This window comes from Symphalangus syndactylus, chromosome 13, assembly GCF_028878055.3.
Source record: "Symphalangus syndactylus isolate Jambi chromosome 13, NHGRI_mSymSyn1-v2.1_pri, whole genome shotgun sequence".
In the NCBI taxonomy this organism is placed as follows: domain Eukaryota; kingdom Metazoa; phylum Chordata; class Mammalia; order Primates; family Hylobatidae; genus Symphalangus; species Symphalangus syndactylus.
In genome coordinates this window covers 35,113,177-35,131,171 of record NC_072435.2, presented here as the reverse complement: position 1 = coordinate 35,131,171, position 17,995 = coordinate 35,113,177, and the positions used below count along the sequence as shown (strand labels likewise).

General features: G+C 45.4%; 1 protein-coding gene across 1 annotated transcript in view; it reads left to right on the top strand.

Annotated features, from left to right (window-relative positions):
* The window catches only part of MUC16 (mucin 16, cell surface associated), a 215,135-nt gene extending 199,144 nt beyond the window's left edge, over positions 1-15,991 (top strand). The window contains exons 97-104 of the mRNA XM_055237836.1: positions 1,949-2,121; positions 5,014-5,049; positions 6,133-6,284; positions 6,612-6,679; positions 8,756-8,922; positions 13,162-13,203; positions 13,526-13,605; positions 15,850-15,991. Coding sequence (XP_055093811.1) covers positions 1,949-2,121; positions 5,014-5,049; positions 6,133-6,284; positions 6,612-6,679; positions 8,756-8,922; positions 13,162-13,203; positions 13,526-13,605; positions 15,850-15,948 — 817 coding nt within the window. The 3' untranslated portion in view covers positions 15,949-15,991. The remainder of the gene's footprint in view (positions 1-1,948; positions 2,122-5,013; positions 5,050-6,132; positions 6,285-6,611; positions 6,680-8,755; positions 8,923-13,161; positions 13,204-13,525; positions 13,606-15,849) is intronic.
* Positions 15,992-17,995: the final 2,004 nt, after the last annotated feature.

The following is a 17,995-nucleotide window of genomic DNA, read 5'->3' as shown; positions in this document are numbered from 1 at the left end:
TGAGCCGAGATCGCACCACTGCACACTTCAGCCTAGGCGACAGAGCGAGACTCTGTCTCAAAAAAAAAAAAAAAAGTTTCCTTTTCGTGCATCATTGCCAACTTGACTTTTCTGGGTCGGTTTTCACTCTCAGAGTATTTACTAGATACTTCTCCATTTATATTTTTACTCAACCCATGCCCATGGCACCACTCCTCTACCATTCCCACCAACCATGTATAAGAGTTCCTTTTCTTGCATCCTTGCCAACTTCACTTCTTTGGGTCAGTTTGCACTCTCTTGGTATTTACTATTTACTTCTCCATTTATATTTTTACTCAACTGATGCCCATGGCACCACTCCTCTGAGGCAGGTGCTGAGTACTAGAGTGATAAGACAGATGCTGTCCCTGTCCTCACCCAGTGGAGATGAACAGATGCTAAACAGGAACATAAATATCTAAGTAAAGTGGCTTCAAATGGAGTAAAGTGATATGAAACATAAATAAATAGCAAGTGATGGGAAGAGCAACTTTACCCAGGATGAATCTTGGGCTGTGTCCCAAATGGCCATGAAAACTGTTCCAGGTAGGGAGAACAGCATGAGAAAAGGTCTTGAGGTGCAAATGAGCTTGGCGTGTTCTAAGAACAGCAAAGAGGCCAGTGTGGCTGGAGCAGAGAGAGAGCAAGAAGGAAAAAGAGAGAGGATGAGACTCAAGACATCAGCAGGGTCAAAGGGCCTTGGAGGTCTTGGATTTTTTTTTTTAAGACAGAGCTTTGTTCTTGTTGCCCAGGCATGATCTCGGCTCACCACAACCTCCGCCTCTTGGGTTCAAGCGATTCCCCTACCTCAGCCTCCCGAGTAGCTGGGATTACAGGCATGTGCCACCACACCTGGCTAATTTTGTATTTTTAGTAGAAATGGGGCTTCTTCATGTTGGTCAGGCTGGTCTCGAACTCCTGACCTCAGGTGATCCGCCCGCCTCGGCCTCCCAAAGTGCTGGGATTATAGGTGTGAGCCACTGCACCCGGCCTGGATTTTTTTTTTCTATATTGTGGTAACATACACATCATATTAAATTTGCCATTTTAACTATATTTCCCGTTCAGTGGCATTAAGCACATTCACATTATTGTGCAACCATCACCACTATCATCCATCTCCAGAACTTCCTCATCTTCCCAAACTGAAACTCTATCCCCATGAAATACTCACTCCTCATCCCCCTCCTCAAGCCTCTGGCACCCACCATTCTACTTTCTGTCTCTGTGAATCTGATGATTCTAAGGACCTCCTATGAATGGAGGAATCATATGGTATATGTCCTGGTTTATACTGTATGGCTGGCTTATTTCACCAAGCATAATGTCCTCAAAGTTCATCCATGTTGTAGCATGTGTCAGAATTCCCTTCCTTTTCCATTTGTATGTAAATGCTATATTTTGTTTTTCTATTCATTAGGACTTTGATTTTTGCAGGGAGTTGTCAAGGGGTGCTAGGTTCTGGGGCTTCGATACAATAAGAGTAAGCTAAACTGGTTCATTTCCTCCTTCGTGGAGACCACCTTCTGGTAGGAATGGGAACAAATAATTTATGATTACATAGAGGGTGACCAGGGCAGTGACAGGGGAAGAGTGGAGGATTGTGGGACCCAGAGGAGGCTCCTGACCTTGCCTAGGAAGATAGGAGGAGGAAGAAAAGGAGGAGGAGGGCGAGGAGGAGGAGGGAGTCCTCTAAGCTGAGACCTGGAGGATGACCAGGAAGTTATCCAGGTAAGGAGAAATCGGGAGAAGCTTCCAGACAAAAGTAACAGCAATTGCGAAGATCCTGAGATGACAGATAAGGCCAGGTGGAGAAACTGCAAATTGTCAATGAGACCAAAATATGGACTGTGAGTTGTGCAGTGACCACAAGTGGAGCGGTGCCAGGTGGCCTTCATCCCCCAAAGCTGCACCTCTCTCTCCTCAGGTCTGTGAAGAACGGCGCTGAGACACGGGTGGACCTCCTCTGCACCTACCTGCGGCCCCTCAGCAGCCCAGGTCTGCCTATCAAGCAGGTGTTCCATGAGCTGAGCCAGCAGACCCACGGCATCACCCGGCTGGGCCCCTACTCTCTGGACAAAGACAGCCTCTACCTTAACGGTGAGCAGCTCTCAGCCCCATCTCCCTGCCTCACCCCCCCAGCCCCCACTGCAGTCCAGGAGAGTGTCTGTTTGCTGGTTCTCTAGGGAAAGACTTGGGGTTCTAGTCTTGGCATTACCACTGACCCTCCCATAATCGCCATGCAAGGTTGGACTTTGATTAATCCCATTTTACAGTTGAAGAAACTGAGGCTTAGACAGGCTAAGCAATTTACCTTGATAGTGGTGGAACCAGGATATGAACTCCACTTGTTAGCATTCAGTGCTACGATCCACTCCACGTGTTTAACTCACAGAAGAGTCTTCCTGGTGGGGGCACTTGGGGGACAAAAAACACATTTCCAGCCAGGCGCAGTGGCTCACGCCTGTAATCTCAGCACTTTGGGAGGCCGAGGCAGGTGGATCATGTCAAGAGATTGAGACCACCCTGGCCAACATGGTGAAACTCCGTCTCTAGTAAAAACACAAAAATTAGCTGGGTGTGGTGGCGCACGCCTGTAGTCCCAGCTACTTGGGAGGCTGAGGCAGGAGAATCGCTTGAACCCAGGAGGTGGAGGTTGCAGTGAGCCGAGATCACACCATTGCACTCCAACCTGGTGACAGAGCAAGATTCTTGTCTCAAAACAGAACAAACACGTTTCCCCTCCCTGCTTTCTTCTCACCATTGAGGAGGGATGGGCTTCTCTCCTACATGAGGCACCTGTACCAGGAAGATCTATGGGATCTAAGCTTCGGGCACACTGGGCCTCAGCATTGGTCTAGAACTCAGGGAAAGACAGCATTTAAGAAGGCATCCCCTAAATGGGGTTCTGAGAGGCAAAGCATGACTGTGGAGAATTGACAAAATAGCTCCCCTTTCATCCCCTCCACCGCCAACCCAAGAACAGTGCTTATCATCATGACCCCATGAGGTGGGCACCCCATATCACTTATATGAGGTACCTTTAGGTAGGTACCCGGATGTAGAGAGACATCCTGGGCTTTCATTACTCTTATTTTAGCAAAGAGGGAAACTGAGGCACGGAGAGGGGAAGGGACTTGCCCATGCCCACAGTTAAGTTTTTGGCTAGTCTGGGTCTTGATGTTCTTTATTATTATTATTACTATCCTCCTCATCATCATCATTGTATGTATACAGTTATGGGGTACAAGTGCAATTTTGTTACATGCATAGATTGCACAGTAGTGAAGCCAGAGCTTTCAGTGTATCCATCACTCCAATAACATACATTGTATCCATTAAGTCGCTTCTCATCACCCACCCCACTCCTACCCCCTCACCCTTCCAAGCCTCCTTTATCTATCATTCCCCTCTCTGAGTTCTTGTCTACACATTGCTTAGCTCCCACTTAGGATTGAGAACATGTGATATTTGTCTGTCTGTGTCTGACTTGTCTCACTTAAGGTGACTTCAGTTTAATCCATGTTGCTGCAAAAGACATGGATTCATTCTTTTTTTCTAACTTTTAAGTTCAGACATACACGTGCAGATTTTCTGTAAGTTAAACTCATGTCACAGGGTTTGTTGTACAGATTATTTCGTCACCCAAGTATTAAGCCTAGTACTCATTAGTTATTTTTTCTGATCCTCTCCCACCTCCCACCCTCCACCCTCCACCCACCACCCTCCAACCTCAGTTAGGCCCCAGTGTCTGTTGTTCCCCTCTATGTGTCCATGTGTTCTCATCATTTAGCTCCCACTTATAAGTGAGAACAGGCAGTATTTGGTTTTCTGTTCCTGCATTAGTTTGCTAAGGATAATGACCTCCAGCTCCATCCATGTTCCTGCAACGGACATAATCTCGTTGTTTTTTATGGCTGCATAGTATTCCATGGTGTATATGTACCACATTTTCTTTATCCAGTCTATCCTTGATGGGCATTTAAGTAGATTCCATGTCTTTGCTATTGTGAATAGTGCTTCAATGAACATGTGTCTTTATGATAGAAAAATTTATATTCCTTTGGGCATATATGCAGTGATGGGATTGCTGGGTCGGATGGTAGTTCTGTTTTTAGCTCTTTGAGGAATGGCCCTGCTGCCTTCCACAGTGGATGAACTAATTTACACTCCCACCAACCGTGTATAAACACTCCTTTTTCTCCGCAACCTCAGCAGCATGGTTTTATTTCTCTTTATGGCTGAATAGTGTTCCATTGTGCATATATACCACACTTTCTTTATGGATTCATCTGTTGATGGACATATAGGTTGATTCCACATCTCCGCTATTGTGAATAGTGCTGTGATAAACACACAGGTGCAGGTTGGGTCTTGATCTGAGTTGACATCCAGTCCCTTCAACCTGGCTGTTGCGGGGAGCTGTTCCCCCTTGTAAACTGCACAACTTATATGCTTCATTTTGTTCCTTCATTTAGATTTACCAAGCAGCTACTATTAACCAGGCCTTGTGCCTGGCCCCAGGGACAGAGATAGGTTACATGTGCATCCTGTCCTAATGGAATCTCCAGAGGGGCGGAGACTATTTTGTTCTACCCTATATTCCCCAAATGTAAAGGGAGCCTTGCACATAGTAAACCCTTAATAAACATTCGCTGGGTGGAGGAATAGATTGGAGGAGGCCTGGAAGGGGAGGCAGGGGTTATGGATGGATGGGAGGATAGACTTGTGAACACAAAGGTAGTGAGAGCCTCTCATAGGAGGCATGCTAGAGATGTGAGTAGGGAAGGGTCAGTGCTAATTGAAATATCAGGAAATTCTTTCTAGTGGTGAACACATTTAAGTCAAATATTAGATGATACATAAATGTATCCATAATCTCCAGATACACAAAGGGAAAGGCATCCAGGCAGGGGCCCCATATGGACGCAGGCACGGAGTATCTGGGACGGTTCCGCCACCTCCTCTTATGTGTGACTTCTTTGTTTCTAGGTTACAACGAACCTGGTGCAGATGAGCCTCCTACAAGTATGTGTCTTTGAATCCAGTGCCGATTTCAATCTCCATGGGTCTTGGTTCAAGCTTTTCTCCTCATTCATGAAGGAAGGTTGCCCCAAATTCGGGCTGGTCCCCTGAGGTGGTGAGGGGCAACATCTCAGTGGGAGGAGGAATGCTGAGTCCTTGGCCTGTTTTTAGACCTGCAGCCATAGTCTTGGCTTTGTGAATTTTCCATGTCCCTCTGGGTTGGAGGAGGAAGTTTGAACAAGCATTCCCCACAGGGATACAGGTTGAGGTCAGATGATGACCTTGTTAGTCCATACCTCCTGATAAGAAAATCTCCTCCAAGTACCTCATCAGAGGCTTCATGGTCAAGCTGCAGACTCTGCTGGCTACTGGTTTTGGCTAAATTTGCCCGTTGCCTCATCCAGTGATCCACTCGTCTATCTTTCCAGACATCCATTTTTCTATCCTTCCAGTCATCTCTCAGACACCATCTGTCCTTCCATCCATCCATCCATCTGTCCATCCATCCATCCATCCATCCATCCATCCATCCATCCATTCACCCATCCATCCATCCACCCCATTTTCCTGACCATTTACCTCCTCCTACCTTTAAACCCTCCATCCCACCTTTAAAATCCTAGCTCAGCCGGGTGTGGTGGCTCACACCTGTAATCCCAGCACTTTGGGAGGCCAAGGCGGGTGGATCACCTGAGGTCGGGAGTTCGAGACCAGCCTGACCAACATGGAGAAATGCTGTCTCTATTAAAAATACAAAAAAAAAATTATCCAGGCGGGGTGGTGCATGCCTGTAATCCCAGCTACTCAGGAGGCTGAGGCAGGAGAATGGCTTGAACCCAGGAGGTGGAGGTTGCGGTAAGCCAAGATCATGCCATTACACTCCAGCCTGGGCAAAGAGAGTGAAACTGTCTCAAAAAGAAAACAAAACAAATGACCCCCCTGCCAAAAAAAACAAACAAACAAACAAACAAAAAAAAAACCTAGCTCAGCTCACACTGCCAGGAATAAGTAAGCTAGCTGGAATAATCTCTTTCTTAAAACCCTGCCTTGATAGTGGATTTTTACATACTTTTTTTTAAATTCTAGAAATGGAGTCATCAGTTTATCAACCAACAAGCAGCTCCAGCACCCAGCACTTCTACCTGAATTTCACCATCACCAACCTACCATATTCCCGGGACATAGCCCAACCAGGCACCACCAGTTACCACAGGAACAAAAGGAATATTGAGGACGCGGTGAGAAGGGGGTGGTGTGTCCACTCTATTGCCATGCAGAAACTGACTTATACATACTGGGTAGCCACAGGGTGACTTTTTATAACAATCCACAAAGACAGGTTCTTATTCCCATTTAAGATACAAGCCAGAGAGGTTCAGTAGCTGACCCAAGGTCACACAGCTAAGTCATACCCTAGAAGAGCATGTCCTTTGATATACATACTTGGGCAAGTGGTTGTCATGACAAGAAGCAAAATAGATGGGGAAGTGTGCTCAGTGGCTGAAAATTCTCTGATGCTACTGGGGCCAGGATTCTGACCTAAGAAACATCGCCCTGTCTTTCAGCTCAACCAACTCTTCCGAAATAGCAGCATTAAGAGTTATTTTTCTGACTGTCAAGTTTCAACATTCAGGTGAGTTCTAACTCACGACCTAATGACTCTAGGAACTTCTGCTGTCCTTTAAATAGAAGTGTCCCCAAGCCATAGCTTTGATGGAAGACAGCCCTAGGAATAGAGAGCTGTTAACTAAAAACCAGCTTTTTCCTAAAGCTGGAGCCCAACTGGCTTCAACACTCAAGAGAGCTGGTGTAAATCTCAGCAGACATAAAGGTACCTGGTGCTGAGGCCATGGAGTGTAGAGTGTAGAATCTACTGCATTAAGACATCAGCTGCTGAAATCAGGACCCATGGAAGATGGGGGAAGGAGGGGACTAAAACCAGATGACTTAGAATCCAGTAGCCTAACTGTGCTTTTTCAATGAGAGGTATCATTTCCAATGGGCGGGTACCAATGATTTTTTTTTTTTTTTTTTGACAACTGCCCTGAGAACAGGCTTTCCTCACTAAACAAATTCTGAGTCAGAACAAATAAAGATAAGCCCTGAGAATAGGGCTTTTTCAAGGAGCTGCCAAACAGATCAAATAGTGACAATGTTCTGCGGATTGATGTCTGCAGAACTCTAAAGCTATTTTGACTGCTAAGTGGCTGGTTTTCACAGCTATCATGATTCTGAGGCTGCTGGTTTTCAAAATTATGGAGGATCTTGCTGGATGCGGTGGCTCGCGACTGTAATCCCAGCACTTTGGGAGGCCAAGGCGGGCAGATCACGTGAGCTCAGGAGTTTGAGACCAGCCTGGGCAATATGGTGAAAACCCATCTCTACAAAAAATACAAAAATCAGCTGAGCATAGTGGCATGTGCTGTAGTCCCAGTTACTTAGGAGGCTGAGGTGGGAGGATGGCTTGAGCCCAGGAGGCGGAGGTTGCAGTAAGCTGAGATTGTGCCGTGCACTCTAGCCTGGGCAACAGAGCCAGAGCCTGTCTCAAAAAATAATAATAATAATAATAATAAAATACTGAGGATCTTGAAAGAGCACTGTGGAAATAATGCAAGTTAAAATGCCACAAAGCTTGCTCCTTTTACTGAAATTTAACACTTTCCTTAACACCCCTCGAATTTTTGCAAGCCTTTGGTTTACTTCTAGACTTCTGGAAAAATTGATTTAGACTATTTTGGCCAATGTTCTCATTGATTTTATGGGTATTCAGAAGTCATTACCCCAACATTCCAGAAATGTTCTCCCTGTGGCTATTACTTTATTTATTTATCTATTTATTTATTTATTTATTTATTTATTTATTTAATTATTTGAGACAGAGTCTCCCTCTGTTGCCCAGGCTGGAATGCAGTGGCACAATCTCAGCTCACTGCAACCTCCACTTCCCAGGTTCAAGCGATTCTCCTGCCTCAGCCTCCCAAGTAGCTGGGATTATGGGCGAGCGCCGCCACACCAGCTAATTTTTGTGTTTTTAGTAGAGATGGGGTTTCACTGTGTTGGCCAGGCTGGTCTCGAACTCTTGATCTCAAGTGATCCACCCGCCTTGGCTTCCCAAAGTGCTGGGATAACAGGCATGAGCCACTGTGCCTGGCCTCCCTGTGGCTATTTTTAAATGAATTAAGTAGAATAAAATTAGATATTCAGTTCTTCTCCCACACTGGCTACATTTTAAGTGTTTAATAACAACATGAAGCTGCTAATGGCTTCATTGTGTAGTGCAGATGTAGAATTGTTTTTTGTTTTTTGTTTTGTTTTTGAGATGGAGTCTCGCTCTGTCACCAGGCTAGAGTGCAGTGGCGTGATCTCGGCTCACTGCAAACTCTACTCCCTGGTTCAAGTGATTCTCCTGCCTCAGCCTCCCGAGTAGCTGGGATTACAGGCACCTGCCACCACACCCAGCTAATATTTGTATGGATGGTCTCAATCTCCTGACCTCGTGATTTGTATGGATGGTCTCGATCTCCTGACTTCATGATTCACCTGCCTGGGCCTCCCAAAGTGCTGGGATTACAGGCATGAGCCACTGTGCCTGGCCGACATAGAATGTTTACATCATTGCAGAAAGTTCCTGCAGGAAGAGCCTAGAAGGAGAAAGCCTAGAATCGTGATAAAATTGCAGATATCTTTGCTTATCCCTGTCCCCTTCCAGGTCTGTCCCCAACAGCCACCACACCGGGGTGGACTCCCTGTGTAACTTCTCGCCACTGGCCCGGAGAGTAGACAGAGTTGCCATCTATGAGGAATTCCTGCGGATGACCCGGAATGGTACCCAGCTGCAGAACTTCACCCTGGACAGGAGCAGTGTCCTTGTGGATGGTAAAGTTCCCTGGGTCATTGGGGCTGAGGTGGAAGCTCCCACTTCCTCACCTGGGTCCTTCCCTGGGAGTCTGAAGGCTTTGGAATGATTCATCATCGAGCTTTCTCAGCCTAGGAGAATGTGGCTTAGCTCTCCTAGGCTTTACCCATCACTGAAGGAAAGAAAAGGACGCCCAAGGGATATGGGAGGCATTTGCCCTCTTCTGGCCAGCTCTGTGACCTCAGGCTAGTCACATCTCCTCTCTGGACTTCTTATCTCTCTGTACTTAGCAAGCCACTTGGTTTTTGGTTCCCATCTTGCCTGCCCTAGATGGTATTGCTCCTCCACCCCTAGGCAGCTGCAGTGTTAAATAATTACCCTGATTAGTTGTTGTTGTTCTGTTGTGTTGTTTGTTTGTTTTTGAGAGAGGGTCTCACTCTGTCACCTAGGTTGGAGTGCAGTGACATGATCTCAGCTCACAGCAGCCTCATCCCCTGGGCTCAAGCAATCCACCCACCTCAGCCTCCCAATTAGCTGGGACTACAGCCGTGCCCCACCACACCCGGATAATTTTTGTATTTTTTCTAGAGATGGGGTTTTATGACATTGCCCAGGCTGGTCTTGAACTCCTGAGCTCAAGCATGCCACCTGCTTCAGCCTCCCAAAGTGCTGGGATTACAGGAAGGCAGGCACCACTGCACCTGGCTCTGATTTTTTGTGTTTGTTTTTTTCTTTTAGAGGCTGGGTCTTGCTCTGTTACCCAGAATGGAGTACAGTGGTGCAATCATAGCTCACTGCGTTCTTGAACTCCTGGGCTCAAGCAATCCTCCCACCTCAGCCTCCCAAGTAGCTGGAACTACAGGCACGTGTCACCATGCCTTGCTAATTTCTAAATTTTTTGTAGAGACAGGGTCTCACTATGTTGCCCAGACTGGTCTCTAACTCCTGGCCACAAGTGATCCTCCTGCCTCAGCAGGTCAATAAGGGCTTCCAGTTTCAAGTTGTATGTGATTCATCCTCAACAAATGTGGTAGGATGGACCTATTTTCCAACTCCAGAGATGGCTTCAAGGTGGCTCAACTTTGCATATCCAATTTTACCCATTCAAAGAATAGTTATATACATTGTACCATGTATCAGGAATATAACACAGAGTAACTGTCTGCTCTTTCACCACTATATTCCAAGAACCCCATATTCTGCCTGGCCCATAATAAACACTCAACTCATATTTGCAGAAGGAATAACTAGATTTCATACAAGGTTCTTTTCAAGTCAAATGTGAATAACGTTTTAGATGGGACCTTCCAATGCCAGTGTGCACTGTCCTTGGTTCTGAATTATTGTTGTGCAAGAGAGCACTGTTGATCCTTCAGAATCAACAAGCCTTTCCCACGCCTGTCACAGGTTTTTCTTTTTCTTGTTTTACCAATTTGGTTTTTTTGTTTGTTTGTTTGTTGTTGCTGTTTTTTTTTGAGACAGAGTCTCACTCTGTCACCCAGGCTGGAGTGCAGTGGCATGATCTCGGCCCACTGCAAGCTCTGCCTCCTGGCTTCATGCCATTTTCCTGCCTCAGCCTCCTGAGTAGCTGGGACTACAGGCACCCGCTACCATGCCTGGCTAATTTTTTTTTGTATTTTTAGTAGAGACAAGGTTTCACCATGTTGGCCAGGATGGTCTCGATCTCCTGACCTCGTGATCTGCCCACCTGGGCCTTCCAAAATGCTGGGATTACAGGCGTGAGCCACCGCGCCCAGCTCCAATTTGATTTTTAAAAAAATTAAAATTGTTATCAGTTCATAGGCTTTCTAAAAACAGGCCATGGACCCAGCATGACTGTAGTTTTCCAAACCTTGCCTTGAATCAGCACCATCCAATAGAACTTTCTGCAGTGATAGAAGATGTTTCTATCTGTGCCATTCAGCACAAAGCCACGTGTGATTACTAAGTGCTTGAAGTGTGGTTAATGTAACTGAGATACTGAAGTTTTAATTTTATTTAATTTTAATTTAAAAAGCCACTTGTGGCTGCTCCATATTGCACACTACTTTTTAAAATTATTATTTATATATATTTAAGGGGTACGAGTGCAATTTTGTTGCATAGATCTATTGCCCAGAGGGGAAGTCTGGGTTTTTAGGGTATCCATTACCTGAATAATGTACATTGTACCCATTGAGTAATTTCTCATCATCCACTCTCCTCCACTCCCCAACCCTTCCAAGTCTCCACTGCCTATTATTCCACTCTCTATGCCCGTGCCTATGCATTATTTAGCACTGACATGTCTGTGCATTATTTAGTCAAATACATGTGCTATTTGACTTCCTGTATCTGAGTTGTTTGACTTAAGATAATGACCTTCACTTCCATCCATGTTGCTGCAAAAGACATGATTGCATTCTTTTTTTATGCCTGAGTGGTATTGCATTGTGTGTGTGTGTGTGTGTGTGTGTGTGAGAGAGAGAAAGAGATCACAATTTTTTTACACAATCCTCCATTGATGGACACTTAGGTTGATTCCATATCTTTGCTATTGTGAATAGTTTTGTGATGAACACACAGGTGCAGGTGTCTTTTTGACACAATCACTTATTTTCCTTTGTGAGGATACCCAGTTGTGGGATTCCTGGATCAAATGGTAGTTCCATTTTTAGTTCTTTGAGAAATCTCCATGTTTTTCATAGAGATTGTACTAAATTACATTCCCACCAATGTGTGTAAGAATTCGCTTTTCTTGCATCCTTTCCAACATCTGTTATTTTTTGTCTTTTTAGTAACAGCTATTCTGATGGTGTAAGGTGGTATCTCATCATGGTTTTAACCTGCATTTCTCTGATTATTAGTGATGTCGAGCATTTTTTCATATGCTTGTTAGCCCCTGGTATGTCTTCCACATCTTTAAGAAGTTGGCTATAGGCTGGGCGTGGTGGCTCACACCTGTAATCCCAGCACTTTGGGAGGCCGAAGCAGGTGAATCACGAGGTCAGGAGTTCAAAAACAGCCTGGCCAACATGGTGAAACCCTGTCTCTACTAAAAATACAAAAAATTAGCCAGGCATGGTGGTACGCGCCTGTAATCCCAGCTCCTCGGGAGGCTGAGGCAGGAGAATCGCTTGAACCCAGGAGGTGGAGGTTGCAGTGAGATGAGATCACATCATTGCACTCCAGCCTGGGTGAAAGAGCAAGACTCTATCTTGAGAAAAAAAAAAGAAGTTGGCTATAACAGGGTTGTAGAAGTAGAGGAACCAGTAACCCTTCTCACCATGCCCGATGATGGCTTTACATCCCTATCTTCATGGAGTTTATGCTGTTGTGAGGAATAACAAGAACAGGCAGTTGTCAATTATAAATTATTTGATGTGAACCTATTCATACATGGGTGTGGTCATCAGGGAAGGCTTCCTGGAGGAAATGACATTGAAGGTGAATTCCAAAAGATGACGATAAAACCACCAAGTGAAGGAGAGCTTAAATGTGTTTTTAGGCAGAAGAAAAAGCTTTTGGGTGAAAACTTTAAAACTTAGAGATATCCCATGAGTTTCCAACTGCAATGATCCATTCTCTCCACCACTGCCCTTGGGCCCAGGCCAATTTAGGTCCACCATGCCCAGAGGCATGAATTTAACTTATGGCACTCTTGTGGTGGGATAATGGCTTCGGGCTTATGTAGCCATGTGTCCTCATTTTTTTGGAGATACAAATTGAAATATTTGGAGTGAGATGTCATGATGTCTACTGGCCTCTAAAACTTCAGTGAAAACATTTACTTTCATTGAAATGTCAATAAATCATAAATTGGATGTATATGTTTTAGTTGGAGGAAATATAAATCACTAAATCTAGGTGATGAATATTTATTGTACTCTTCTCTCTGCTTTTTTGTATGCTTGTAAAATTGTATTTAAAAGAATAAGACACACTCGGCCAGGCGCGGTGGCTCAGGCTTGTAATCCCAGCACTTTGGGAGGCCGAGGTGGGTGGATCATGAGGTCAGGAGTTCGAGACCATCCTGGCCAACATGGTAAAACCCCATCACTACATACAAAAATTAGCTGGGCGTTTTGGCAGGCAACTGTAATCCCAGATACGTGGGAGGCTGAAGCAGGAGAATTGCTTGAACCCGGGAAGCAGAGGCTGCAGTGAGCTAAGATCACGCTACTGCACTCTAGCCTGGCAACAGAGCACGACTCCATCAAAAAAAAAAAGAATAAGAATAAGACACACTCACATGCACCCTCCATTTCTTTCATTTCTAGGGTATTCTCCCAACAGAAATGAGCCCTTAACTGGGAATTCTGGTAAGTCTCAAAGAAGCCCCAGCCCAGGGTAGGGAGGGGGCAACCTGATGGTGCTTTGCCTTGTCCAAGAGCACCAGGCACACAGAGTCTTGGATGAGGATCAAAGTTGCCAACCCATGGCAAAGACTATTGAGGCAGAGTAAAGGGATAGCAGGGATCCTAGCTTGCTGGGGGCCCACTTTTTGGGGGCATCAGAGGCATGAGGTGTTGAGCCACTAAGCTCTCTTCCCCAGGGCTGTGCCCATCCTCAGGCCACATAGGGTCCAAGAAGGAGCCCTGGGACGTGGCAGGAGGTGGCTTACCCCAGCCCTTGTCTCCCCAGACCTTCCCTTCTGGGCCATCATCCTCATCTGCTTGGCGGGACTCCTGGGACTCATCACATGCCTGATCTGCGGTGTCCTGGTGAGCAAGGAAGGGTTGCTTGTCTTCTTACTATTGGGTTGTAAGAGTTCTTAATATATTATAAAACCATACTCTACTATACACAAGTCCTTTGCTGAATATATGTTCTGCAAATATTTTCTCCCAGTTTACGGAGTGGCTTTCCTATTTTCTTTTTATAATTTTATTTTTAATTAATTGACAAATAATGAATGCATATATTTAGGGGATACAATGTGATGCTTTGGTATATGTACAATTATGGAATGACTCAATCAAGCTAATTAATATGTCCCTCACCTCTCATACTTATTATTTCTTTGTGGTGTGAACATTGGCAACCTATACTCTTAGCAATTTTGAAATCTACATTATTATTAACTATAGTTACTATGTTGTGCAGATCTCAAAATCTTCACAACCTATATGCTGATTACAAGATATTGAGTGAAAAAGCGATTGCAAAGAATGTAAAAATAATGTAAGAGGGAAAAATGTAACAAAATTAGTTGTTAGGGAAATGTATATGGAAGTCACAATGAGAGGCCACTTGTCACAAGAATGGATAAAATTGAAAAGATTGACCATAACAAGTGTTGGTGAAAATGTGACAGAACTGGAACTCTCATAAAGCGCTAGTGGAAAATAGCTTGGCCATTTTTTTGAAAATTACACACACCTACCATAAGACCCTACCATCCCACTCCTAGTAATTTATCAAAGAGAAATAAAAGCATATGTCTATTCGAAGACTTGTACACAAATAAATGTTCATTAACAGCTTTGTTTGTAATAGCCAAACTCTGAAAACAACTCTCATGTCCGTTAACAAATATATCCCAACAATGGAATATTATTCAGCAACAAAAAGGAATTATTAGTACATTAATAAATTATACAGCAACATGTATAAATTGCAAAATAGTTATGCCTAGTGAAAGAATCCAGACAAAGAAAAGAGTACATGCCATATGATTCCCTTTATAGACAAATTCTAGAAAATACAAACTAATCTGTAAGGACAGGAATCAGATTAGCAGTTGCCAGGGAATGAAAATGTGTTTGCAGTGGCAGGGAAAAAGGAATTGTAAAAGAGCAGGAGGAAAGTTGTTGTTGCTGTTGTTGTTGTTGTTGTTTTTCTTGAGATGTAGTCTCACTCTGTCGCCCAGGCTGGAGTACAATGGCGTGATCTCAGCTCATTGCAACCTCTGCCTCTCAGGTTCAAGCATTTTTCCTGCCTCAGCCTCCCAAGTAGCTGGGATTACAGACGCACACCACCACACTAAGCTAATTTTTGTATTTTTGGTAGAGATGGGGTTTTACCATGTTGGCCAGGCTGGTCTCGAACTCCTGACCTCAGGTGATCCACCTGCCTCAGCCTCCCAAAGTGCTGGGATTACAGGCGTGAGCCACCACACCTGGCCAGGACAAAAGTTTTGGGGGTGATGGATGGACGTTCCTTATGTTGATTGTGGTGATGGTTCAATAAGTTATGATCAGAACTTATCAAAACATTCAGTTTAAATGTGTGCAGTTTATTTTATGTCAGTTATGCCTCAGTTAAGCTGGACAGGTGTAGAGGAGGAAGGGAGGGAGAGAGAGAGAGGGGCTGAGATCAGGACCAAAAGCCAGAGAGACAGAAACTGAGAATGAGATGAGAGAGAAATGATATTTAGACAGAAGACAGGTGATAGATGATTGATAGTTGATAGATGATTGGTGGATAGCTGATAGGTAGATGATAGATTATTTTTGATAGATGATTGGTAGATAATAAATTGATAGGTAACAGATAGTTGATAGCTATTGATAAGTAGATGATAAGTACATGATTGATGGATGACAGGTGATTGATAGATGATTGATAGATTATAAATAGCAGATGATTGAGAGGTGAGAGATAATTGATGGTTATTGATTGGTAGATAGATAATTGATTGAGAGGTAGATAAATATAGCTAGATGATAGATAAATAGATCATTGGTAGATATGTGACATATTGATAAATTCAGGGGCAAGGGGAGAGAGAAATAAAGGGGATATCAGAGGGGGAAAAAATTTTTTAAACCGAGAGTGAAACAAGGAGACAGAAGAAAAGAAAGTGGTGAAAAGAGGAAAAGAACTGAGGGAGAAATTAAATGAAACAATGAAGGGAGACAGAGAAAGCATAAGGCCTCTGGCTTTGGCCATATTCTCACTCCTGTGGTCTCCCCTCCCTGGACGGCTGACCAGTCCATTCTCACACCTCCTCCTCACCCTCGTAGGTGACCACCCGCCGGCAGAAGAAGGAAGGAGAATACAACGTCCAGCGACAGTGCCCAGGCTACTACCAGTCACACCTAGACCTGGAGGATCTGCAATGACTGGAACTCGCTGGTGCCTGGGGTCCCTTTCCTCCAGCCAGGGTCCAAAGAAGCTTGGCTGGGGCAGAAATAAACCATATTGGTTGGACACAGTCTCTGAGCCTTCCTTGACGTGACCCCTGACTGGTTCATGTTGGACTAAGAGAATAGTCTTCCCCCTTCGTGAAGTCCCAAAGGCAACTCTCAGTTGTGTGTTGTGGTTTCGCACCATGTCATCCATTGGGAACACCAGAATTGGTGAAAATGATTGTATTAGGCTGTTCTTGCACTGCAGTAAAGAAATACCTGGCCGGGCGCGGTGGCTCACACCTGTAATCCCAGCACTTTGGGAGGCCAAGGCGGGTGGATCACTTGAGGTCAGGAGTTCAAGACCAGCCTGGCCAACTTGGTGAAACCCTGTCTCTACTAAAAATACAATAATTAGCCAGGCATGGTGGTGCATGCCTGTAATGCCAGCTACTCGGGAGTCTGAGACACGAGAATCACTTGAACCCAGGAAGCGGAGGTTGCAGTGAGCCAAGATCATGCCACTGCACTCCAGCCTGAGTGACAGAGCGAGACTTTGTCTCAAAGAAAGAAAAAGAGAAAAAAAAATACCTGGCCAGGCTCGGTGGCTCACACCTGTAATCCTAGCACTATGGGAGACCTAGGCAGGCAGGTTGCCTGAGCCCAGGAGTTTGAGACCAGCCTGGGAAACATGGCAAAATGCTGTCTCTACAAAAGATTTTTAAAAATAGCCAGGCGTGGTGGTGCGTGCCTGTAGTCCCAGCTACCCGGGAGGCAGAGGTGGGAGTATCACCTGAGCCTGGGAGGTCGAGGCTGCAGTGAACTGTGATTGCACCACTGCACTCCACCCTGAATGACAGAGTGAGATCCTGTCTCAAAAAAAAAAAGAAAGAAAGAAAGAAAAAAGAAATACCTGAGACTGGGTAATTTTTAAAGAAAAGAGGTTTAATTGGCCCACAGTTCTGCAGGCTGTACAGGAAGCATGATGCCAGCATCTGATCAGCTTCTGGGGAGGTCTCAGGAAAATTCCAATCATGGTGAAGGCCAAGGGAGGGCCAGCATGTCACATGGTCAGAGCAGGAGCAAGAGAGACTTGGGGGGAGCAAAGGTGCCACACACTTAACCAGATCTCACAAGTACAGACTCCCTGTTGCAAAGGCAGCATCAAACCATGAAGAATCTGCCTCTATGACCCAAGCACCGCCTACCAGGCTCCACCTCCAACACTGGGGATTACAATTCAACATCAGATTTGGTGGGGACACATATCCAAACTACATTACTGATGATATGGACAGGAGACAGGGAAATACTGGGTAGAAGAGGGAGGTTCCCCAGCAAAGGCCCCACCCTCAAGCCTGGAGACCCGTGGCCCTAAATGGGAACAGACAATCCTGTTTTCATGCCCCAAAGTCACCTTTTGGCCCACCGTGCTCCCCTATCCTGTACCCATATAAACCCCAAACCCCAGGCTTCACAAGCAGAAGAATGGCAGAGCGACACAGCAGAGAGAAGAGAAGGAGCATCTGAATGCTGAGAGGAGTTCAGCTGGGGACAATCAGAGAGGAGACCAGCCACTGGACGGCCAAACTCCAGGGTAAGATCATCTTCGCATTCCATCCCCCTTCCAGCTCCCCATCCATCCCGCTAAGAACCACCTCCCCCATTCAGTAAAACCCTGGCATTCATCCTTCAAGTCTGTGTGACCTGATTCTTCCTGGATGCTGGACAAAGGACATGGGTACCAAGAGGGCACTGAGCTGGCTAACACTTAAGCCATCCACAGACAGCAAGGCTAAGGAGCACACTGTAACACACACCCACTTGGGCTTTAGGAGTCACAGTCTCCCACCCCTGGACGCTGCCATGGGACCAGAGCCCAGGGACAGTGGCCCCGGCTCCTGCACCTGCCTGTCTGTGTGCTCCCCATCCCATAAGGGGTTTGAGTGCACCCAGCAGCCAAACAGATGAGCCACACCCCTGTCGCATGTCCTGCAAGGGAGCTCAGGGAATCCTCCTGTTTCACTGATATAGAAATTGC